The sequence below is a fragment of the Dunckerocampus dactyliophorus genome, chromosome 15, assembly GCF_027744805.1.
Source record: "Dunckerocampus dactyliophorus isolate RoL2022-P2 chromosome 15, RoL_Ddac_1.1, whole genome shotgun sequence".
Lineage (NCBI taxonomy): Eukaryota > Metazoa > Chordata > Actinopteri > Syngnathiformes > Syngnathidae > Dunckerocampus > Dunckerocampus dactyliophorus.
In genome coordinates, this window is record NC_072833.1 from 13117434 (window position 1) to 13140964 (window position 23531).

Below are 23531 nucleotides of genomic sequence, written 5' to 3' on the forward strand. Positions count from 1 at the left end.
CACTCAACTATCACAGCAGGCGCATTTAGCTCGATGGAAATGTGTCTTATTATTACCATACCACCACTATTATAAATAGGGGGGTCCCGAAAGTTTGGATATATAAATTATATAAAAATGTTTAATGAATAATACATTTGTACATAAATAATGCATTAAATAATTCATCATTGAAATTGTTTATTATTATCGTAAATAAATTATATTATATATAATATAAATACAAATGTATCAAAAAAATCTATCTAAATTAATCCAGGAAATGAAAGTCATTTACATAATCTTATTTATTTCTATTCTCTATACTGAATGAAATAAATGGCATAGTGTTTATCATGTTAGTTTGTCCAACAACTGTGCTGTCATCTGCACGCTTTACCTTTTGTTTGATGAAAAACAGAAATACAAATTGTCCTCTCATAAATTAAAACAGGCCACATGATTAATAATAATAGCAAAAGGAAGGGAAATACATGCATGCATGAGCTCATGCATATATTGAACTTGTATTTAACATGCTAATAAGGAAGAAATGTATAGTTAGTTTTTAATCGAGCTATTCTTGAGTGCATGTGGAGCCACATTACACACACAAGGATAACAAGGAGGAGGAGGAGGAGGAGGAGGGGGAGGAGTGAAGCCATCTTTTGTGGGACTTTTGTGAGCATGGCGCACATCCTCTGAGCGCCAAGAGATGGACGAGCGCGAGGCAAGGACACGCAACAAAGTGTCCAAAGAGACCAAACTCAGCCTGCGTGTGATCTTCTTGGACGACAGTGAACGCACTTTTGAAGTGGAGGTCAGTTTGGTTGTCTTCTACTTCCCATTTTACAACTTTATTCCTGTGTTCCTGTCCTGATCTTATGTATACCTTCATTCTTTCTTCATTCCAGTCCAACTGTCTTTTAAAACCTGCAATATTTCTTTTTTCAAGCCATCATCTAATTATGTTAGCAAATGTACACAGTTTATATGTTTGCTTCCTTTAAAGTGGCAGTTATCTAATAAATGTTACATTATTGTGGTCATAATGTTATATAAAGTATATATGCCAAAGAAAGAGAAGCAACAAATGAAAAGTGTCAGATAAAAACCAGGCAATTAGCATTTTTTTAATGCTTTTCAGGTTTGTGAGTGACCTCCATCTTTAGACCTTCAGGGCAAAGAATGATGGGGTGGAGGTGGGGGGGACATATGGATGATTGACACTGAAAAGAATGTGGCCGTGCGTACAATGTCAACGTTAGCATGTTGCAAGCCAGCGACGTGAGTTAAATGCTAACATTTTTAGCCTCCTGGGCTACATTTTCTTCTGCTCTGTCTTGAATAGAGCACGTGTGTTAGTACAGTTAAGTATACTGTGTACACTGTGTACTTCATTCCAGAGTGCGCCAATTTTGACGGTGTATTGCTGTCCCTAATCCATTACTGTCTTTGTGCACTTACCGGGCATGACAATCGCAATATTTACCCAATTCTGCTCTCCTTTTTAACGCTTCAATGCAACCACTTGATGCAGCATTATCGCCAACCCCCATAAAATATCTGACAGCTTCCCCCCCCCCCCCCCCCCACCCCACTTCTCCATTATACAATCATTAAACGGGAATTTGTCATGACCTTTTCTCATTTGCATGTACCCCCCTGCTTCAAATGAGGCCGTCTGGTGAGCGTCAATCACTACACACTCACCATTTTGAGTGCAACGTCCAGTGTGAACGTACTAATGCACTCAAACAACTCAGTGCAAAGATTATTGAGACACAGCATGAGGCTTGTCCTCCGCTAATAATCACTCTTGACTGTGTAATTGTCCACAGCTGCTCCCCTCCCCACACCCACACCAGGACAAGTTAATCATGGAGTTCCTTCACAGCTAAACACACATTTGCGGACAACAAAGACTAAAAATAAAACACACGTGACATGATGTGAACGCCGCTTCACACATCACAGCATATCATAGCAATTCACTTCTTGGATGGAAGTGCTGTGATCTTTGTCAACTGAATCAATACCCAAGACATACAAGTAGTTGTACATTTTTACAAGCTCCAAGGCCCAATACCCTTTTATGTATTTTCGCGCAAGAGGCTAAAAGCGGTGATGACACAACTCCCCGCTAATGCATTTGGCTTCAGAACAATTGTAAGGCGTAAAAACGGCCACTAGGTGGCAGAAGTGCATTTGATAAGAGCTCGGCAGAGGTCATGTGGACGGTAAAAACACACGACAGGAAGGAGGAAGTGAGAGAGCGTGGAGGAGTGTAGCGTGCAGAAGGTTACGCAATGTAGGGAAATTTTAACGCATGCACACACGTAGTTCAGTTCCAAATGTGAAAATTGTAAATAGTTCATGGTGTTATATTTGTACATAAATTGTTATTTTGATGTATAAAAAATATATAAAATAGTTGCTGTTTATGTTGGTATAGTTGTGTAGATATTTGAGCTGTCACAAAGTAAAAAATATTTGTGTCAAAGTGAAAGTTATGCTTGAAATGTATCTTTTTGCAAAAAGCTGGTTTTCTTCCTTTTCTCGTTGGCAACTGATATTTTCCTGAAACTTCCCTATGTTCTACTTCTGATTACTAAAGAACGTAAAAAGGTACAAACAAACTTTTTTTCCGGATGAAAGATGGTAGTCGAATCTTTCTTTTGGTAGGCTCCATGTTTATATAGCCACAGAACTCAATATTCTATGTGCCCACAAAGATTGGTCAAAATCGTCTAAAATGTCCGGGACTGAAACGGTTGTCTTTTAAAAAAAATGTCTGGGATCGAATGAGTTCATGATATTCTTTGGAGAAAAAATTCCGGAAGTTTTGATGCAGAAACTCAAATATGAACTTCCCCATCTTTGACACGCTCATCAAGCTGAAAGAGATGGTGACATTTATGTCTTCATCAGGGACAGTGCGTGATGGTAGGACAGAGGAGGACCATTCAAAAAAAAATACTACTGCAGTAGACGCCCCTATATCGTAAATAATCCGTTCCGAGAACCTTTATCTTATCGGGTTTTTATGTTATACGAAGTGTAAAATACATGTAAATAGCCTAATCCGTTCCAAGATCTTCCCAAACTCACCCCTTTTGCCCTTCAAAATATTCAAAGTCCACCAAATATGGTGGGAAAATATAAGAAAACGTTAGCATAAACATAGTAGAGTAACATTCCAATATAAAATAAGGTAATAAATAAGATTACTGTAAAGGAATAAAACTGAAAAACAAAAACAATCTTACCGTTCACGAGATGTCTTGATCAGGAGTGTAAGTGGAGGCAGGAAGGAGGAGGAGGAGGAGGACTAGCCTGAGTCGAAACGCGACTCAAAGAGTCTAAGAGTCATCTGGTCTCACAGACAAATGCACACGCACTACACGATAATGCTGTGTACAATATTTTAATTTGTAACTTAACTTAATTGTTTATAAGTTAGTTTAAGGGCGACTACGAAGATGAAAGGAAGTTGAAGGGAGAGGCCTGTCTCTCACACAAACTCACGTATGCGCTGTATGAGTCAGCCAATGAGATGAGAGCGCAGGCGGTGCCCCGATAATCTGCCAATGAGATGAGAGCGGAGGCCGTGCCCCGATAATCAGCCAATGAGAGCCTGAAGCATCAGAATTTCTGGATCATTTCCTGCTTGGTTTCTATTGACAACTTTTCCCTTTTTTTCTTACCACTTACACTTGGTTTAGGGCCCATGATTTTGTAATTTTAACACAAAGAGAAGTAAAAACATTAAGAAGAGATTTCAATGCGTGCAAACTAGTTTAAGGGCGACTACGATGAGGAAGAGAGGTTGAAGGGAGCAGCATGTCTCACACAAACACACGGACGCATTGGATAAGTCAGCCAATGAGATAAGAGCATAGGCGGTACCCTGATAATCAGCCAATGAGATGAGAGCGCAGGCGGTGCCCCGATAATCAGCCAGTGAGAGCATGAAGCGTCAGAAGGCGTCACCAAGCGCTAAACAAATCAAATTTCTGAACTTGCACCGACTTGACGCTTTACGTTATGTGGAATTTCTTCCGTAATACGATGCAAAAACTTTACATAAATTCTTTACGTTCAGTGGAATTTACGTGAAAGGAGGTTTACGTTATGCGAGGTACTACTGTACGAACATACTCACATGCAAGAACGTGTCCTGCAGGAAACAAAAACAAAGACACACAGACAGTTAACGAGATAGGACACTTCGGTTTGTGGACAGGCAGGAAGTTCAAACGTGAACAGGAAGTAAAAGAGAAATACAAAAAGGATTTCTTCCTTAAGGAGGTTTACGTTATGCGAAGTACTACTGTACGAACATACTCACATGCAAGAACGTGTCCTGCAGGAAACAAAAACAAAGACACACAGACAGTTAACGAGATACAACACTTCGGCTTGTGGACAGGCAGGAAGTTCAAACGTGAACAGGAAGTAAAAGAGAAATACAAAAAGGATTTCTTCCTTTACATCATAAGACGGACCACTTTGGATCCCAATGTCTACGCTTTTAATTCAACACTAACATCTACTTCTCCTCCTCCACCTTATTGTATGTGCTAGCAAAAAGTTCTGGGCTGCGACTTCTTCAACAAAGTGTGTGGTCACTTGAAGCTGCTGGAGAAGGAGTACTTTGGCCTGGAGTTCAGACACCACAGCGGCAACTATGTCAGCGCACACACGCTCAAGCACACACTCACGGACGAAATGATGACATATGTTGTGTGTGTGTGTGTGGCAGGTGTGGCTGGAGCTACTCAAGCCGCTAGCAAAGCAGATTACATGTAAGTGTGTGTGTGATTAACCAGTAGTGTATATTAGAGATGGTATTGACCAAGTCGTTGAAAACTAGTGAGTGTTTGGGTTTTTTTGGTTTTTTTTACTGAACTGGGACTCGCAGGTATTCGTCTCTATTAATTTGTTGACTTACCCTGCTGCCGCTGGTTAAATTAAAAAGAAAAGCAGGTAACATGGCATTCATTGTGCAACTGTTACTCGGGCGGACGTGTGCGAGTCGCTGTGCTGGGTGTCGTTACGCAATCCGTACCGGAAACGCGATCGGTTCTGCGCATGTGCAAGACCTACGTTACTTCCTCCTTTTGCACATTTTTACAACAGCGCTAATGCAACGTCATGTGCTGTGATAGTTATTTTTTTAATTTATCAACATAAATGGTCAATACTTCATATATGTAATATATTGGGGGGGTTATTTTATCAGTGACTCTTATTAAAATACTTTGTTAGCATGCGGGTCTTTCTATCATCTTTATTAACTTACACAATGCAGGTGGCGCAGACGTGAAAGTTATATTCGGTTACATATAATATATGTTAATAAATACATTAAAACAACACATAAAATGCAGTGATATTTGAATGTAAACAACCACCAGCAGAGTGCAGTGATGGATTAATCTAGAGGATTCAGCTAGAGGTTTTTTTTCTAAACGGAGAAATACCATCCATCCAAACATATCTTGTTAGCATATATTTTTGTCTGTACGGTCTGTAACGGCCATAAAATAATCCGACGGATGACGTACATTTCACATGCGTACTAGTACGAACCGGCTGCCGAAAAATAGGCCGACCGGATAGAGACGCTTTCTGCACATCTGAGGGGTTCAAGTGAGTCAGGCAGGTGGACTTGTTGCACATGTGCGAGCTTCTCGGGGTGACGTAGACAACGCAAAGAGCGCTGAATCATACGTCAACGTCTCACACACACACACACAAAATACGTCAACGTCACCGCCATATTGGATGTGGCAAGTCCAAACAAGATTACTGAGCTTTTATTGTATACTTTTTATTGTATTAGGCCATTATAACATCATTTTGCGAACAGAATTTGATGATTTTGTGGCATAATACTGTGGATTTCCACGATGAAGCCAGCCTCCTTTGTGGAAAGACGTTTTATTACGTTTGGTCCATTTTCTTACATGTGTTTTAAGGTGTAGATCTGCCACATCCAAAAATATCGCTGGAACAGGCCAACCATCTCAATGAGGTGTTTGTTTGGTGCATGTATGGGACACTCGTGTGGGTTTTTTTTTTTTTTAGCTCCAAGTTCTTATAATTTCTCAGGTCATTGCTATTCGCCGTCACGTCAACGTCTCAAACATTTTAGATGCTCATTGAACCTCGTTGTGGACGTATAGTCATTATTATAACTTACTTGTCATACGTCCTCTTCCAGACACCAGCGATCTGTTCTTCAGATTCATAGTCAAGTTCTTCCCTCCAGACCCTGGACAACTAAAACGAGGCCTCACTCGGTAACGTCGTTTCTCTTTGAGACACCCCCCCCCCCCGACTTCCCCGATATCTCACATCTTTCAGTTGCTGACGGCCATGTTATGCGCACGCAGCTATCTTTTTGCCTTGCAGGTCAAGCAGGACTTGTCCACCGGCAGTCTAACGTGTAACGATAACAGCGCCGCCCTGCTGGTCTCTCACATACTGCAGTGTAAGGACATGACTGACGTGAAACACGTGCTCGCAAAGTGAATTAGTCTGTTCCAGGGTCAAGCCGGTGAAACATTCATTAAAGTATAGTCCAACTGTCTTACAAGTGTAAGAAGAACTTAACCACTATTACAATTTCTTGCTAGGTATAAGCCATTTAGCTTTCGGCTATTTATGCTATATATGCTATTTTTGCTTAGTTAAATGCATTTGTGAGCTGCAGAGCTTATATTGTGAGCAGACAGCATTACATTTTATGCTAATCATCACGCTCTCTTTGCCATCACTGGTAGCCTTGACAGTTTTTTAACAAAAGTTCAATATGGCGTCTGAGGCATATTTTTCCAGAACATAGGAGGATTCCACTGTGTATTATGTTTTTAGCATATTTATATTTTTTTTTTGCCATGTGTGCAGCGGAGCTTGGGGACTACAATGAAGAGGTGGATCGTCAGCAACTGGAGATGAAGCGCTACATTCCCAACCAGGAGTACCTGGACCACAAGATCACCAAACTCCATAAGAAACACAGGTGCACAATTACAAACACACACACACGTTTTTTTCCGCCATGTGGTGTATTGCATGCTGACTGTGCGTACACAGAGGTGTGTCACCGGCAGAGTCGGACATGCACCTGCTGGAGGTGGCCAGGAGGTTGGACATGTATGGTATCAGGCCACATGCTGCCAGCGACGGCGAGGGCATGCGCATCAATCTGGCGGTGACGCACTGCGGCGTGCTAGTCTTTCAGGTAGACTGCACGACTCCGCCTGGACTCATCTAGAATGCTAACGCTTGTTTGTCCTCAGGGGAACACAAAGATCAACACCTTCAGCTGGGCCAAGATTCGCAAACTGAGCTTCAAGCGCAAGCACTTCCTCATCAAGCTGCACGATAAAGTTGGGGTAAGGTTCTTATTGGACACTTGACATACTGTACATAGATTCAACAGAGCGCACCTTTCTTTGTCATCTTCTTATCCACTGCTCTGTCTAGCTTTGCTAATTAGGTACTGTGTCACTAGCTGAAGGGTACCAAAAAGTGTCAGTTATTGTCAACCGAAGTGTACCGCATGGTACCACAAGGGATCTCTTCTTGCCTTTAGTGTGCGTTTGTGTGTTACCCCACGCAGCCGTCCCTCAAGGACACACTGGAGTTCTGCATGGCGAGCAGGGATGTGTGCAAGGCCTTCTGGAAGATGTGCGTGGAGTACCATGCCTTCTTCAGACTGGCCGAAGAGCCGCAGGCGGTGCACAAGAAGACGTTGCTGTCGTGCAAAGGCTCTGGCTTCCGATACAGGTGAGCTTCCTGTCCTTGGGTGGTGCCTGTAAGACAACGTCCTAACTGAGGTCTGTTGATGCTTGTCCAGTGGGCGGACACAGAAGCAACTGCTGGAGTGTTTGGGATCCGGCGAGAAGAAGCCTTCGCACTTTGACAGGTACCCCCAGTCGGTCCTTCCCAAAAATACATGCATTGACACCAATCCGCTAAAGACACAAAAAAAACTCACTTGTGTTTCCATGCAGGACTTCCTGTCCATCAGACTATGAATCCAGACAGTGCAGATCCTCTCCCGACATCCTCACAGATGTCTCCTTACAAGTAAGCCGAAATAAAGTTAACATAACATCATTTAGAATAATGTGATGTACTTTTGCAGCTGTACGACGACGAGCTGTTCCCGCGCTCCACATGTGCCTTGGCGCTTCATGGTCAGGATGGCAAGTTCAGAAAAGGCGCGGCCAAGCGCAGCCAATCGTCTGTGGAGGTCACCCCGAGGTGTCGCGGTCTTGCCCGGGTCACACCCCTCTCGCCTCAGATCCGTTCGGCGTCTTCGTCTGAGAAGGAGGACCCCCGGGAGGCGTGGCTGGGGGCGCAGCGCCAAGCTCAAAGGCTCGCTGGTATCTACGGCAACCGCTCACGGCGCCGGCCTAACCCGCAGCCGCACCCAGCACAGCAGCTGGTTCTCCTGTACCCCAACAGCCCTGCCTACCAGTACCACCCCGTGCTCCCCACGTTCCCGTACTTGTCTGACTGCGTCTCTGCCTCCTCTCTGGAGCATTTGCCGCAGCCGAGAAGGCGGGACGGACTTTGGCGGCCTTTCCAGCCTCTAGGCCAAGACCCCGCCTCCTATTCGCCTCTTAGGAGGAACCTGCAGGCCTCAAGCTCAGGCGGGCCGGGATTGGGCGGGGCCTACCAACCAGGAAGGAACGGGGCGAGGTTACTGGGTGTGGGCCACACAGAGGCGGGTCATTACAGCGATGATTGCAGCTTTCTCCCTGGCCTTCCTCGCCGTGTGTCAAGCCAACCGGACGTCAAATTTCACCTCTCAAGGACGTCAAACCCAGCCTCCGAATTCCGCCCCCTGGGCTACTACCCCCACTTGACACGCCCCTCCAGGCCCACCTACCTGCCCCTTAACTCCCCCCCTCTGCCTCAACGCCCCGCCTCTCTGTGCATGATGGCTACTGCCGCCACAGGAAGCTACAGTGACTCCGACCAGGAGGTTTTCTACCCATACTACTGTCCACCAGCGCAACCGCCACCGCTCGGCAGGTTGGTGCGGCCTGGCGGACTGGCCCGCATGAGGTTCTCCTCTGGGAGCCTTCAGCTGGATGAGGAGGAAGAGGATAAGGAAAGCGACAAGGACAAAAATGAGGAGACAAAAGGTGCTGCAAAAGTGACCAAAGTGACTTTGTAGTATAAACAATGATTAGATTTGTCTTTAAATTATGTCAAAGTGCGTAAAATAAACATGAAAAGTGATTATATTAAAATGAAGACGTAGCAGCGGATGACATGGTCAATCAATCTTAAATATTTATTATTAAAACTCTACGTCCCGCTACAAAAAGGAAAATATCTCTCTAAAAGCTCATTTAACGTTCCCACTGAGTAAGCATTGTCACATCCCTTAATTTTATAGTAAAAAATATATATACACAAGGACCAGCTATAGTGTCTTTGGTTCGAAGTGTCAGTAACACTTTTGGAAGCTAGATAGCTGCACAGGCAAACAGCAGTAGCAAACAATAAGATTCTTGCCAACTGTTGTAACACTAACTCACTGTTAACATCATTTTGAATGAGGGCGCCCTGTTCAAAAGTGTTTCTGAGGCAAGAAGACAAATATAATAATAATAATAATAATAATACAGTAACAATCATGGCATATGGTCTTTGTCAAGTGCTACTGAACAAATATTTAACATAAAACTGCGCTGCTGCACAACACTAAAGGCACACGGTGAAGATATTTGACAAAAGTTAGTAAAGAGTCACCAACTCGCAACTCCTCACTTCTTCATGCAGCAGCAGTGAAGTAAATTATGCTTGTGTGTGTGTGTGTGTGGAGACATTGCACAGCAAGTCTCCATACTGAGACACAGTCTCTCTTCATTCGGTACACTTCCGGAGTCCTCAGTTGGCGTTGAACCTGCGGGCCGCAAAGCACATGCTCGCTCAGCAAACTTAGACAAAAGACAAACAGAGAAAGTTGTCTCACCTGGCAATGATGCGCGTCACCATCCTGTCTGTGATGCCTGGGCACACGTCCTCAGCCATTCGGATGTTGCGCTCCAGCCCCTCAATGGCCAGTCGCTGCTGAGAGTGCTCCATATGCTGCTGCTTCAACTGCATGGCAACACACGATGCTTGCATGTCACAGACGTAAGTGTACCCGCGTGTGTGTGAGACACTGACCTCAGTGAAGACAGGTGAGATAATGCTGGACAGGCTGGAGGACGCACTTAGCGGATCCTGAAAGGACAGAACAAAAAACTTGGCTGTGTCTCAAACAGAATACAGTGGTACTGGCCCCGGTTTTTGACACTGTCTCGGTTATTGTATGGCCAAAGAGTGTGCCGAACAAACCAGACAGCAGAATCGAGCGCTCAAACAAAGCATCCATGCGTTGTTGACTCAGTCTGAAGAATGGATAGTGGTTCTTTAGTGGGGCACTCGGCAAATTCCAGCCAGGGAATCCTTTAATCATCTTTATTATGTGTGTGTGGGTGGTTTGTTTAGAATACACAAATAGAATACACACAGAACGATGAACAACTCTGTATGCGTCTCCTTTGTCATTATTATTATTATTATTATTATTATTATTATTATTATTATTTCTATGAAATGTGTTTTGTATTCATATTTTTTGGTGTCTGGTACGGATTAATTGGATTTACAATTTTTTGCTATGGCAAAATTGATTTGGTTTTCGTACAATTCGTTTTTACAAACCTTTCGGAACAGATTACTAATGAAAAACAAGGCACTCCTTAATACTTTATTTATATACAACATGTAAACAGTTCCTGAGGGCATGAATTTCGACAGTGTCGTGTTGCTACAACTACATGACAGTCATGGCACATTTAATGGAAATGACGATCACACAATTATCCACTTCCTCTTCTCTCCTTTTTAATTGTGAATTGCAACCACTCAGGTTAATTAGTCTCCTTCCACTACATAGCCAAAATAGCGACTATTGAGGGTGTTAAGTGTCCATCACTGCACACTCACTGTCATTTGTGGTGCATTGAGGGCACGTGTACTTCCCAGTGTGAACGTACTTATGCACTCAAAACGCTAAGTGTACTGTAAGTATGGAAGTCAGTCACAGGTTCTTTCAATTTGCGCACTTCTGTACTTACACTTTAGTGTGATTACTATGTACTAGCGTGTCACGAAAGCTCGTGTCGCAAGATCAAAATTAAAATGTGACGAGATTTCTCGTTTGGAGAAAAGATGTTTCGTGAAAGCAAAGCAGCCAGAAGCCAATCAGACTGTGAACCCTGGCAAACCTTTTACTGTTAAACTCAGATAAGACTGAAATCACAGTCCTTGGGTGCCCTGCGATTGGCTTGCGACCAGTCCAGGGTGTACTGCTAAGTACGGAAGTGTGCGAATTGAGACACTGTCCTTGTTTATCAAACAAGAAAGGAGTAGAGGCTCGGCTTCTACCCCTCCTCACCTGCCCATTGATGAGCGGTCGACCGTCCGTCTTCTTCTTGCGGACCGTCGTGAAGCTCCACTCGGGAGAGTCGCTGTCCTTCTTGTCGCTCGACTCGCTGCACAAATAGACATAAATAAATAAAGCTCATGCACCCGGCCGCGTACTTCGCCCTAAAAGTGTGCACGTACCTGTCTGAGTCGTCAGAGCTGCTGTCGCTGTGTCCCTGCTCTCGCCATCGCCTGTACCTGTCAATCAACTCGCTGAGGTACGACGTCTTCTTGCAGTGTTTGACGATGAACTTGTGCTTAACCAGGTCCTTAGCGGTGGGACGCTGGGGGACACGAAGAGAGTTAGTGACACAATGAGAGAGACAGAGTGTGAATAGCTTTTTGTCTACAGAGAGCAGCAAATGAGCACAACAATGGAAAGCCCGTCAAAGTAAATATAGCATGTAAAATGACATTAAAAAAAAACCAACAAAAAAACACACATCACAGTTGCATTGCATTCGGACGACATGTCCTCTCACAAGCCTACATGATACGGATAAAAGCGTTAGGACACATTGACAGGTGGTGAAACTTACAAAGGCGGGGTCCTTGTTGAGGCATGCCTCTGTGAACTCCTTGAAGCTCTTGGAGAATTCGCCCGTCAGCGTGGGGGGAGGAGACTTGGGAATGAGGAAGAGGACTCTCATTGGATGCATGTCAGAGTTGGGCGGTTCCCCCTTGGCGAGCTCAATGGCGGTGATGCCCAGTGACCAGATGTCCGCCTGACGAGGTAACATGGAGATCATGATAATAAGTGTTCCGTGCCGACGTACAGTTTGCTGCGTATAAAAGGGACAACCTTGAAGTCATATGCAGACTGCTGGATGACCTCTGGCGCCATCCAGAAGGGTGTCCCCACAAAGGTTTCCCGCTTAATTTGCGTGTCAGTCAGCTGACCAGCCACCCCAAAGTCGGCCAGCTTCACCTGGCCGTGCTCCGACAACAGCACATTGGCGGCTGAGAATGAGTGACACCTGTTACTTTGTGAGGCTGACAAGAACAGTATTGTGTCCACACACACACACACACACACACCTTTGATGTCTCTGTGGATCTTCTTCTCTGAGTGGAGGTAGTCCAGACCCTTCAGAATCTCCTTCAGCATGGTGGCAATCTGGGACTCATCGAATGGACCTGCACGCAGCTGCACACACACACACGCAAGTCATCATTTGTCTAGGCTATGCTAGGCTTGTTAATAGTGCTACAAAGTCAGTCACTCCACTAAAGGCTCACCAAGTCAAGTGCAGAACCTCCACCAAGGTACTCCATGATGATCCACAGTTTGCTCCCCTGTGGGACATGAATGGACAAACAAAAACGTCAATATGCTAACAAGACTGTTGGCCTTCACTTAGACGGCATGCATGCGCTGACCTTGAGGTAGGACCCATAGTACTTGGTGATGTAAGGACTGTCACACTGGCTCAGCACAGTGATCTCCTGCTGGATGTCCTCAATTTCATCCTCCGCTTCCTCCAGGTCAATGATCTTGATGGCCACCACCCTCTGTGAGGAATTCTCAATGCCTTTGAACACCTGCAAGGCAACCAGAGAGACACAGACGGATAAGACGACGACAGGAAGTGAACACAAAGACAAATTAATAAAAATATACGTAGGGCATCACCTCTCCAAAGGAGCCTTTGCCAATGCGGTCCAGTTTGGTGAATAATTCTTCGGGATCAATCTGAGAGCTCTGAGACAAGAAAATATCAGAGCATAACATACCGGTAGCAGTTTTGGCTTCCCTCAGCGCTCACACAACATCAAACATTTCTGGAAGAGCTGAAACAAATACAGAAAATGTGGAATTACGGGAAAAGTGTACATTTTTGGGGATGTGGAAAATTGTTAGCTTGAATGGTTCGATGCTAGAATGGGTTTAATGGGTTGAGAAAAATGCCATTCATTTCAATGGGAATTTTTATTAACTACTTGCTGGATAGGGCTCAGTACCGAAAGTGCTCCAGCAGTTTTATCGTGATTTTACATCATGCCATGTTGTTTCAGATTTCAAATGATGGAGGTGGTTAAAATGCCAAGATGCTAACAGTTAGCGTGCTATCAACAACATAGTGCTAGTACCGAATGTGCTGTGGCAGTTCTATAGTGGGTTGACAGCATACCATGTAAATACATGCAATTTGACATGAGTAAATTAGCTAAAATGCTAACAGTTGTCATGCTAGCACCCAGCAAGATAGCGCTAAGTACAGAAAATGCCAAAGTAATTTGATAGTGTTTTACATTGTGTCGTGTAAATACATGCAATTTGACATGAGTAAAATAGATCAAATGCAAACAGTTAGCATGCTAGCACCGAGCAAGTTACAGTAGTACCAAGAGAAACCTCTTGAATGAGCTGAATGCTTTCACTTTGAAATGGTTTGAATCATTTGAGAAATGTGGAAGTAGTTGAGCGTCAAAAATAGGGTGGAATAAGACTACAATAGATTCGTGGGGGTTACCTTCAACAACCCCTAGCAAATAGCAAAAAATAAAAAATAAAAAATAACAAAAAAAGACACCCATAAAAAGCGCCAAAAAATGCCTATTTTGATACTCTAAAGTCTATAATATGCCTGTCAAACACATCTAAAATTCTGATTTACACATGAACAAACAGTTAACTATGAAGCTTTTTTTGTGCAAAATAATTTCCTGTGATGACAGACTGAAAAGAACTCTGCGCCAATTTCGAACTTTTGGACTATCTTGGCCATTTTCCCGACCACAGATCTCAACCATAATTACATATCTGTTTCCTGACACCACTGGCTTGAATACAGTCTGGGGTGAGGAATAACTTGTCCAAACCCCCCCCCCCAAAACAAGATACGATTAATAATTGCTAGCAAGACAAGCAATTGTCATCCAGAACGTCCAAACTTGATGTTGAAATAATGGGCTGAAAAAAAAGGCTTCTGCTGCCTCAAGTGCAGAGGAGGAAAACGTGGATGCCAGCCAGGAATTAGGTACAATACGGGGGATTGCTCGGTAAATAGCAAGCAGCGAAACAGCAAAACAGATACAACATGATGACATAAAATCCTTAACAAAACAAGTTAATGGCCTTGTGCCAGGGCAACTGATGAAAGAAGAGAACAAATTATGTTGCGTCAACAGAGCAACAGGTAGCCAACATTCGGTCATCAAAGAATGTGGATGTCAAAAATATCAATACATGCATTCCAGTGTCCGGCAGGAACAACACCACACCTGTCGTTATAAAGTTCACCAACAAACTAAAAACAAGATGGCATTGCTGAGCCAGAAAAGCAAGCTGAAAGGAACAAACGTGGACGTCAATGAGCATCCAAAACACAACGCCGACATAAACAAGAAAACACGCGGCTTAATATTAGGGGAAAATTCAAGGGGCTTGGAGGAACCCACAGTATTTTATCAGAGACAACAAGGAACTGGACAAATATTGGAGATGACATCTTGACTACAAGGAAATAAAAGACAACTCGCAGAGACTTGATGCAGCTTGAAGTCATCAGCAATCGACAATATCAGCTCTACAACAAATGACTATGCCAAATTCAACTGTATCAAATAATACATTTTATTCACTGATCATCACCAATATGTTATTGCTAAGCATGCACCTGATTTCCTTAATTTTGGGGGCTCAGCGATTTACATATGAAACTGATCTTATCCACCTTATCTACCTCCACAAAAGGTCTGAAAGTCAGCCACTGTCCCCCTTTGCTCTGCCAGACTGACAGATAGCAATTGAGCTAAGGCTAACGCTAAACCTAAGTGGAACAAATAGCCACGCTGCGACCCGCTGGATGGTGGAAGTTCAGTATAAATAAAGGATGAAGGCCACAGCTGCAAGAGGCACGGTTATTCAGGTACACAGTAGGACTGTCTTCAAATAAGGATTTTCATAGTTGAATCTGATTTGTTAGGTTTTGTCCATAATCAAATTATTTGTTTTTTGTTTTTGTTTTTTCCTGAAAAGTCAGAGCTAATGGCGATCCTGGCAAATAAACAAATCTCATTTATTTAGTTTGTGACACAGAAAGCAAGACAAACAAAAACGAAACCCGGTAGTGTCCGCACACATCAGAAAACGGTACATACTGTAAAATAGGAAAAACATGGCAACAACTTGCCAAAACTCTGGTAGCAGCCTTATTTCTTAAATTAAAATTCACTGTTGGGATATAAAATGAAGTCGGCGTAACAGCCTTGCCCGTTTTAAATGATACGCTGTGGCTGTCACGTGATATGTAAGAAGCTGCTGACACAAATTACACTTTAATTTCTGGAGGCATCTGGAACCTTTTCAAATTACCACCACACATTGGATGATTTTTTTAGCAGCCATCATGAGCCAATAAGTCCGTCGATATTGACAGCCTTCCTAGCGTTCAAAGCTAGCGCTCACCTCAGCTCTTTTGACTTGCGCCATTGAAGTGGGTGAATTTATTTGAGAAGGCATTTTTGTCCTACAAATGTATTACTCTTTTGAACGCATATTGTTTGGAGAAGCCAAACTCTTTACTTAAATGTCCCCAGCAACTAAGTGGAACTATGTTCTTCATCACCGAAATCCGACCAGAATTGGACTTAGGAGACCAAGTGCGGGGGAAGTCGCTGTTAATGGACTACACTGCTGATGGGGATGTTATACAACTTCATCTAAAAAAAAAATCAGAATTCTGCCTTTAATGAAACTTCTTCAAGACCTGCCAACCTTGAATACATTTTACACCATAGCCACTTTTATTGTAAATGTTGATCCAAAATCAGAGAGAGCATTTGCAGAGGTGGGCTGTACGAATTCTGAATGGGTTGTATGCATACAGGAAATGATGCTGACCAATCACAGCCTGCTTGGTCCACATTGATTAAGATATTTTGGAGGTGCACACCTCACTAAGCGAGCTTGCAGGGGGAGGAGCCGGTGTAGCATACGGTGGTGCCTCGACACAGGAGCATTATCCAGGTTGAAGAGACTGAACTCAAATGAAACCGGCGAAATGCAACAAAATGCCGAGTATGAAAAATGAGTACATGTTGGCAGGTCTGTTACAAGCATCCAGTATACAGTATTCTACTTACAAAATATCACATCTTGTCAAAGCATCGGCCTGATGGAAAATGTTGAGTGAATTGACTTATGGGACAGCGCCCTCTGTTGGATTCATAGCTGCAGCGCTCTCTTTTTCCCTCCCCCTGCAGATAGCACCGTCAAACCACATAACCCCTTACCAAACCTCTGAGGATGTCTAATGTCGTAACATCTATCTGGCAGAAAGCTGGCGTGCTGGCGCGAATGGCGGCTGACACCGGATCAATTTATAGCCGCAGCACTCTTTTTTTTCCCCCCCAAACCACTTTTTATTTTTGACACATATTTAAAAAAAATAATTCTTTATAATATGGGAGGGAGCCTATGTCGAACCATGAATCTATTGAATATTAAATAGAGTTTGAGTGCAGAATCATGTGTGTACCTTCAACATGAACTCAATGAATAATAACTAATGTTACATGTTAAAGTTTGACACACAGGACGCCATGTTGGACCAGTGTGGAATCACGGATGTCACAGTTGACGGTGTCAATTATCCTGAATAAATTATTTTTTCTGCTTTTTGACATTTGGACTGGAACAACATTGAGACCCTTCAAATCTAATAATACCAAGCCCGCTTCGACATACAAAAGCTGGTGACAAACTGGATCGTTTTTCACAAAATCAACAGCAGCAGAAGCAGCAGCAAAAAGGAACTCAGGCAGCGTGGCAGTTGGAGATAACAGGAAGGCAACACATGCACGCACATGCACACATACACACACACGCGCACACACACAAACGCACGGAGATGTTTAGCCACAAAGAAGCACATGGAAGGTAGCTAAGTAAAGCATGTGTGAAGAGGCTTTAAAACCACTGCCAGCGTTTGAGGCAGTGACTGCTGGCGAGGAGCCTCTGCAGCCCTCATTCAACTTTCCACAAGTCTAAAAAAAGGAACTGTAGTAACACGCAGGCTTGCCACGCCCTGCCGCCGCCGCGACCGCACTCAGGAAAGCCAGGAAAGGACGAGGAGAAAGTGGTGAAAGTGTGATGCTGGCCTGATCCAAGATGCTATGGAAGTGACGCTCTTGAACATTGTGTGTGTGTGTGTTTCACGGAAATGCAGAAAGGCTGAAAATTCTATGTACCGGTACCATAATTTCCGGACCAGAGTGCACCGGTATGCAAGCTGCACCCACTAAATTTAAAGAGAAAAAAAAAGATTTGTACATATGTGGGCCGCACCCGTCTATAAGTCGCAGGTTTTCATGTCGTAAAATGTGTCGTAAAACCCAAACAGCGTGTGTAATACGGCTAGTTAAACAGTAGCCGACCAGAAAAGTCATTCATCGCGGTCCTCCTCCTGGGAACTAAAATCACTAAAGTCGTTGTCTTCAGCATCACATCCTTTGTCACACAGTTTGAGAGTCTCTCTCTCTTTCATTGTCGCTCTTGGAGTCACTTCTGTCTCAACGCAAATTAGCCATTTAGCTTAAGCCGTCCTCTTCATCACGCAGTAGTCCAGCCTTTGGAAACCTGTTGGTGATAGCGCACGGTTGGCAGTCCGAGCAGTCCAAACTGAAGCTATAGTAAGTCCACACTTGATCAAACTTACTTAAAATATGTCACAGATCGCTGCATAAAGCTTCAAAACGTGATATTACCTTACACTTCACTCGTCCATGTCACTACTTCCTGAAGCTGCATTATAAGCATCATCGGCGATGTAGCCATAAATGAGCCGCATCACTGTACAAGCCGTAGGGTTCAAATCTTGAGAAAAAAGTAGTGGCTTATACACCGGAACTTAATATTCTATATATTACCCATTCACTGCAGGTCTGGATGTGAAGATGACACTTACAGTGAGGCTGACATAAGTCACATTATCATTGGGAAAGCTCATGCTCATTCCAATAAAAACATCACTGTACACCAGTACTTCTCAAATAGTGGGGCTAGTTCCCCTGGGGCGGGGGGGACGCGGTGAACGGTCAGGGGGCGTGAGAGGCAGGGAGGACTTTGAATATTAGTTTTCCTTACAAAGATATGAACAGTCCAGGAATGTTATGGTAGGTTTACCGTCAGAGAGAGAATGACATTAAATAAAAGATTAAAAATCGATTTGTATTTGATCCGAATGCAAAATGTGACTTAGTACTTGGTGAAGAAACCTTTGTTGGCAATCAGAGGTCAGATGTTTCTTGTGGTTGGTCACCAGGGTTGCTCATATCTCACGAGGACTTTTGGTTAGAGAAATAGCCCCAAAGCAGAATGTTTCCCCCTCCACGTGTGCTAGCCTGGATGGCCTTATTGGGCTCATATTCAGCATTTATCTGCCTTCAAACACATTGAGTCCAGCTGATGCAGAAAAGTTCAGACCGGCCTGTACATGTGTCTTCTTGAGCAGAGGGACCTTGCGGGCACTGCAGGATCTCAATCAAGTTCAGCAAAGTGTGGTACAAATGCTTTACTTGGTGACTATGGTCCCAACTCCCTTGACATCATTAACCAGCTCCTCACTTGTAATTCTGGGCTGGTCCCTCACCTTTCCCACAATCATGTGTACCACACCAGGTGAAGTCTTGCATGGAGCTCAAGAACAAGTATGTATTTCTTTAATTTATCAGGCCTGTGCAAAATTCAGAATTCAATGGATGAATTTGAACAATTGACTCCACCCCGAAGGATGTTGAATTGAATTTGTATGACAGGAAGTGGAATTGAATTCAATGCAATTCAGAGAAATTCATCCTCATCACATCAGTGAGCGTTAGATACTTTTAACATACATTTTTCTTCAGAATGACACCAACAGACACTAACATGAAGCATACTCCTTAAAGTAAAGCAATTTATGAGAAGTCAAAGTATAAACCAGCTTTGGCCTTCAGTTATTTATAATTGACAAAACACATGTCACAAACAGCAATTCCACAACTTTACAGAGTGAAAGATGGATTATTAAAGGAAATATTGCATTATTATGATATATTATTATTTATTAGTATTATACATCATCATAACAGTGGTTTGTTTGGTCTCAAAAAAATGTAGACAATAATATTTAGTGTCAATTTGTGGTACAGTAAACATTTCAAAACAAACCTGCATTGTTTGTTTCATAAAAAAAAGTTTCTTTGTCCGGTCATATTTTTTCACTGTACTTCTCTGAAAATTCACGTTCAATTCTCGTCTTGTCTCGTTCTCATGGACACCGATCACATGCATCGTCTTGTCTGGTGAGACCCCCAGCGACAGCTGTCTTTTATTCACGTATGGAGTTGAAATTAGGACAACTTTCGTAACTTTCACGGACACTTAACCGGTCTGTGGGGGTCAGAATGCTTCCTGGTTGGTAGGGGATCACGAACTTAATTTTTCTCTGTGCTGTTCATATCTTTCTAAAAGGGTAAACTTACAAAACCAGCAGGGAATTAAATACTTATTATCCAAAATGTACTCCAAATTACCTGCAGGGCATTAACGTAGCAGGTGTTTATGAGTGTACCAGCTCACACAACATTAATCTACCTGACAGCATTTTGCATGTTCATTTGTTGTTTTGCATGACGTGAACTGGCTAATTGCAGCTAACAGTTATTTTCCCCGACATTCCTGGAGACTGTGATCGTGTTCAGCAATTGGCCAGCAGGTCGCTGATGTCACCAGATGATAAGTTGCCAAGGGCATCCCATTGTTTGTTTATTTGTGCTATTAACGATGCAAGTTGACAGGTGGAAATGCACAAAAAGCTCATTCTATGCTCAGCATTTAAACACATAAGACAACTCAAACGCCAGTGCGCTTACATAAAAGGCCACAGGGTGAACTTTGACCTTTTAGAGGCAGCAGGAGCCAAGTGAAGGAAAAAAACAAGGAAGTTAAACATTCAACGCGAGTCTGAGCATGTGGCTGTCAATCATTTGTAATCATTATGCATGCAGCAGTGATCATAAATCATAAAAATATCACCAAAGATGCTTCACTTGGTGATGAGATGAAGATCTCATGCTCTTCAAGAGCTCCACTATGTGTGTGTGTGTGTGTTTGTTTTAGGGGTTAAAGGTCACAGCTGCGAGAGGAGGCGGCACAAAAACAGCTTTTTTTCCCCCTCTCAAAACGACCTTTGCAGAACAACCTCGTGTGAAACATCACTGAACTGCTGCTCAACGTTTCCTGTTTCGCTCCAAAAGACCACAAAAGCAGCAGACAATCATAGGCACATTGATTCACAGCCTGCACAGCAACAACCCTGTCACCATGGTACCACAGGACGGCAATATGACACCGCCACCATATTTTATAGTGCCGTAATAAAAACAACTATCATTCTGACAGAAAGTGTGTTCGCCACCACGGAAGAATGACGTTCTCATTGAAAACGTGCTCACTGTTTACAGCCAAGGCGCTAACTTGTTAGCATCAACGCAAAAAAAATGCGGTGTTGTTATTGATTTATTTCAAAAGGTTAGAAGAAAATCGAAACATGAAATCTGACGCAATTTTTCCAATAGGAAGTAATGTAAATCCAAAAAGTCTCTAGAATTTATTGTTGATGCGGACTTCCTGTACATCCTGCCGAGATCTAATGCAATTGTGTTTCTCACCTTCTTATTTAAGTTCTGGCACTAGCAACCTCCTTTGGCCCCATGGTGGTTTATTTAGCAGTCACGCCTCCCCCCCAAAAAAAACAGTGAGTTCACGGAATGATATAGTACGGGGCAAACGGACTACTTTGTTGCATGAAACACTGCATGAAAACAAAAATTGGGTTAAAAAATTTTGGCAAAACTTTTACACAAAAACTGAATCATACAAATATTGGAGCGTACAAAAACAGCTTTGACAGTACGTCTCTCTGCACATTTCAATATGTATGTCTTCATGTCTAAAACTGAATTTGAAACGCGTTTAATAACTGCGAGAAGCATATTACAGATTTCAGTGCATCATAAATAGGCATTTTAGGGCATATTACGGCTGCGAACACAGGTTTTCACCATTCGCGAATGAGCGTGGAACATAATGCCCGCAAATAGCGATGATTTACTGGACTTGGTTCCTCAGTGCAGCAGTTTTGACAGTGTTGTGCTGTCCCAAATAAATTAGTCGTTGCGCGCTTCCCGGAAATTACGGTGTTTACCCACTTCCTCTTTTTCTCTGACAGAGCATTATCGCCAACATTTGGATCACCCCATTTCTGCATTGTATAATCATTCAAAAATTTTGATGACCTTTTCTTTGCATCATGAAAAAATAAAAAATACCACTACGGATTGCTCCTCAGCTGCCATTATTTCAAGTTAGTTCCTCCCCTTCCACAGCGCAGCCCAGGTGGAGATGATTGAGGGAAGCAAGTGTCCTTTGCTGCACACGCACCATTTTGAGTGAAACATCTGGGCACTGACAATGCACTGCATTTCGCCAGCGTGGACACACTTACGCACTCAAAATTCAGAAAGTGTGCAAGTGCACAAATTTAAAGCAGCCTAAGTGTAAGTAAGGAAGTGTGCCAATGGAGACACCGCAAAAGTCGTGTCTGCCCCACCCCGCCAGGGACACACTGAGCAAGAGGAGCGAGCGCACCTAGGCAGGTTGCACAGGTTGACACACCTGAGAGCCTTCCACTGTCCACTAGAGCTTTACAAATACAACATAAAAAACACAGGCAAAGGTTGTACGCACTTAATAATAAAACAGTTTGGCAAATTGTGCAAATATTTTAGCAGGATTTTCAGGAGTTTTATGCCCCCATTGGCGACATCAAACTTCAGCTCTGTCCATTTAAAGTAAATATTGATAGTCTTTTACATGTTGTAGACTTAAAGTGTGTCAGTGGAAGAATACCTTACAGCAGTGGAGTCCAAAGTGCAACCCACAGGACCTTTTTTTTGTTGGTTTTTTTTTGGTTGGCCCGCAACAAAAAAAATAACACTAAAAATAAAATATCAACACAGCCAACATCAGAACATTACGAAGGATGACAAGGGCCACACTAACCTTATCATCTAGTAACCTCAAATTGGATATTCAAGGATAATTTAAATAAAATTGCAAATTAAACTACTTAAAAAAATGTAGCATTGTGTCATCTTCTTTTAAAAAGTTATCCATAAGTAATATTTGATATTACAAAAAAAATTGGGGGGTGAAAAAACAGAAACTATTGGCCTGTATAGTATTTGGATAACTAGGAAATGTATTAGATAGTTAAAGTTTTGATTCAAATATTATAGTCTTGGGCTCTATTGTGTGTGCAGTCAGCTCTGTTTAACTGGCATATCTTGGCCTCCATTGGAATGACTTCAGCATGCTTTATGAACACAAAAATAAAGAATATCGAAACAGCCTCCTCATCCTTTCATTTTTCTGTGTGCAGCCCTCACTGGAAAGCGGTTGGAGACCCCTGCCTCACAGGAAACGTGACAAACGTGATGTTGATATCGTGTGTTTCGTGTCAAACAGTCAGAAGGGGCACCTCAAGGGACCATGTTGGGGCATAGTGACTGTTGTTCAATGCAAAAACACTTAATTCCCCCTATTATGACTACTATGTCTGAATTCGAGGAATAAAAGTGTCCTGCTGTTACACAACTCCACCGCGACGCTTGATAAACTGGTTTAGTTGGCTGACGAGGACGCTCTGAAAGGAGCTCCGTCTACCTTTTGTGCTTACCTGCATACCGGGAACGTCCATGGTGACTTTTAGCTTAGAACGCCCTCTTCCTCCGCCAGGTTGCTGCTTGCGTCTCTTTGCCTTGAAATTGCCCACAGAGAGGGTGCCCTGCGCGCTCACACGTCTCCACAAAAACCGGGGTGACTTCCTGGTGGAGACAGGCCTCTTCTGTCCGTAATGGGAGCACAAATGTTGGGAGAAGAGCAAGAGGAGCGTCCTGAGATGTAGAAGAGTGAAGCCGCACAAAGTTGAGCTACTGCTCAGGGGGCGGAGCCATAGTCTGCCTGTTTACGACTGACATCTGGCGGCCACAACTGG

The 23531-nt window shown here is 43.2% G+C and overlaps 3 protein-coding genes across 6 annotated transcripts in view; 1 reads left to right on the forward strand and 2 right to left on the reverse strand.

Annotated features, from left to right (window-relative positions):
• The window catches only part of dachb (dachshund b), an 80706-nt gene extending 74386 nt beyond the window's left edge, over positions 1-6320 (reverse strand). For all 3 annotated transcript variants that reach the window (XM_054800751.1, XM_054800750.1, XM_054800749.1), the window contains exons 1-3: positions 6188-6320; positions 4331-4345; positions 4145-4159 (exon numbers count right to left, since the gene is read on the reverse strand). The gene's annotated coding sequence lies outside the window, so the exon portion shown is untranslated. The remainder of the gene's footprint in view (positions 1-4144; positions 4160-4330; positions 4346-6187) is intronic.
• Positions 629-10525, forward strand: LOC129195043 (FERM domain-containing protein 7). 2 transcript variants are annotated; one of them, XM_054800746.1, is made up of 12 exons: positions 629-799; positions 4567-4671; positions 4745-4787; positions 6209-6287; positions 6381-6478; positions 6895-7009; positions 7084-7231; positions 7290-7385; positions 7613-7779; positions 7850-7918; positions 8007-8082; positions 8141-10525. In XM_054800746.1, exons 1-12 carry the CDS (start codon positions 695-697, stop codon positions 9179-9181), a joined length of 2142 nt encoding a protein of 713 aa, XP_054656721.1. In that variant the 5' UTR covers positions 629-694; the 3' UTR covers positions 9182-10525. The 2 variants fall into 2 exon arrangements, with proteins under 2 accessions (XP_054656721.1, XP_054656722.1); XM_054800747.1 differs by lacking the exons at positions 629-799; positions 4567-4671; positions 4745-4787 and adding an exon at positions 5746-6096.
• On the reverse strand, positions 9270-23473 carry stk26 (serine/threonine protein kinase 26). The gene is made up of 12 exons (XM_054800756.1): positions 23214-23473; positions 13121-13189; positions 12868-13029; positions 12727-12783; positions 12526-12634; positions 12290-12447; positions 12027-12212; positions 11629-11771; positions 11459-11555; positions 10183-10239; positions 9986-10113; positions 9270-9916 (listed from the first exon to the last, which is right to left on the reverse strand). The coding sequence occupies exons 1-12, from the start codon at positions 23232-23234 to the stop codon at positions 9901-9903; spliced, it is 1203 nt and encodes a 400-aa protein (XP_054656731.1). The 5' UTR covers positions 23235-23473; the 3' UTR covers positions 9270-9900.
• Positions 23474-23531: the final 58 nt, after the last annotated feature.

Excerpts from the sequence above, each read along its gene's own strand:
- LOC129195043 (XM_054800746.1), top strand. The coding sequence starts at position 695 with ATGGACGAGCGCGAGGCAAGGACACGCAACAAAGTGTCCAAAGAGACC. Across the intron at positions 6,288-6,380 it reads CTAAAACGAGGCCTCACTCG|CTATCTTTTTGCCTTGCAGG; the intron begins GTAACGTCGTTT and ends ATGCGCACGCAG. Across the intron at positions 6,479-6,894 it reads GGTCTCTCACATACTGCAGT|CGGAGCTTGGGGACTACAAT; the intron begins GTAAGGACATGA and ends CCATGTGTGCAG.
- stk26 (XM_054800756.1), bottom strand. The coding sequence starts at position 23,234 with ATGGACGTTCCCGGTATGCAG. Across the intron at positions 12,213-12,289 it reads AGTCTGCATATGACTTCAAG|GCGGACATCTGGTCACTGGG; the intron begins GTTGTCCCTTTT and ends TTACCTCGTCAG. Across the intron at positions 10,114-10,182 it reads TCTCACCTGTCTTCACTGAG|TTGAAGCAGCAGCATATGGA; the intron begins GTCAGTGTCTCA and ends GTTGCCATGCAG.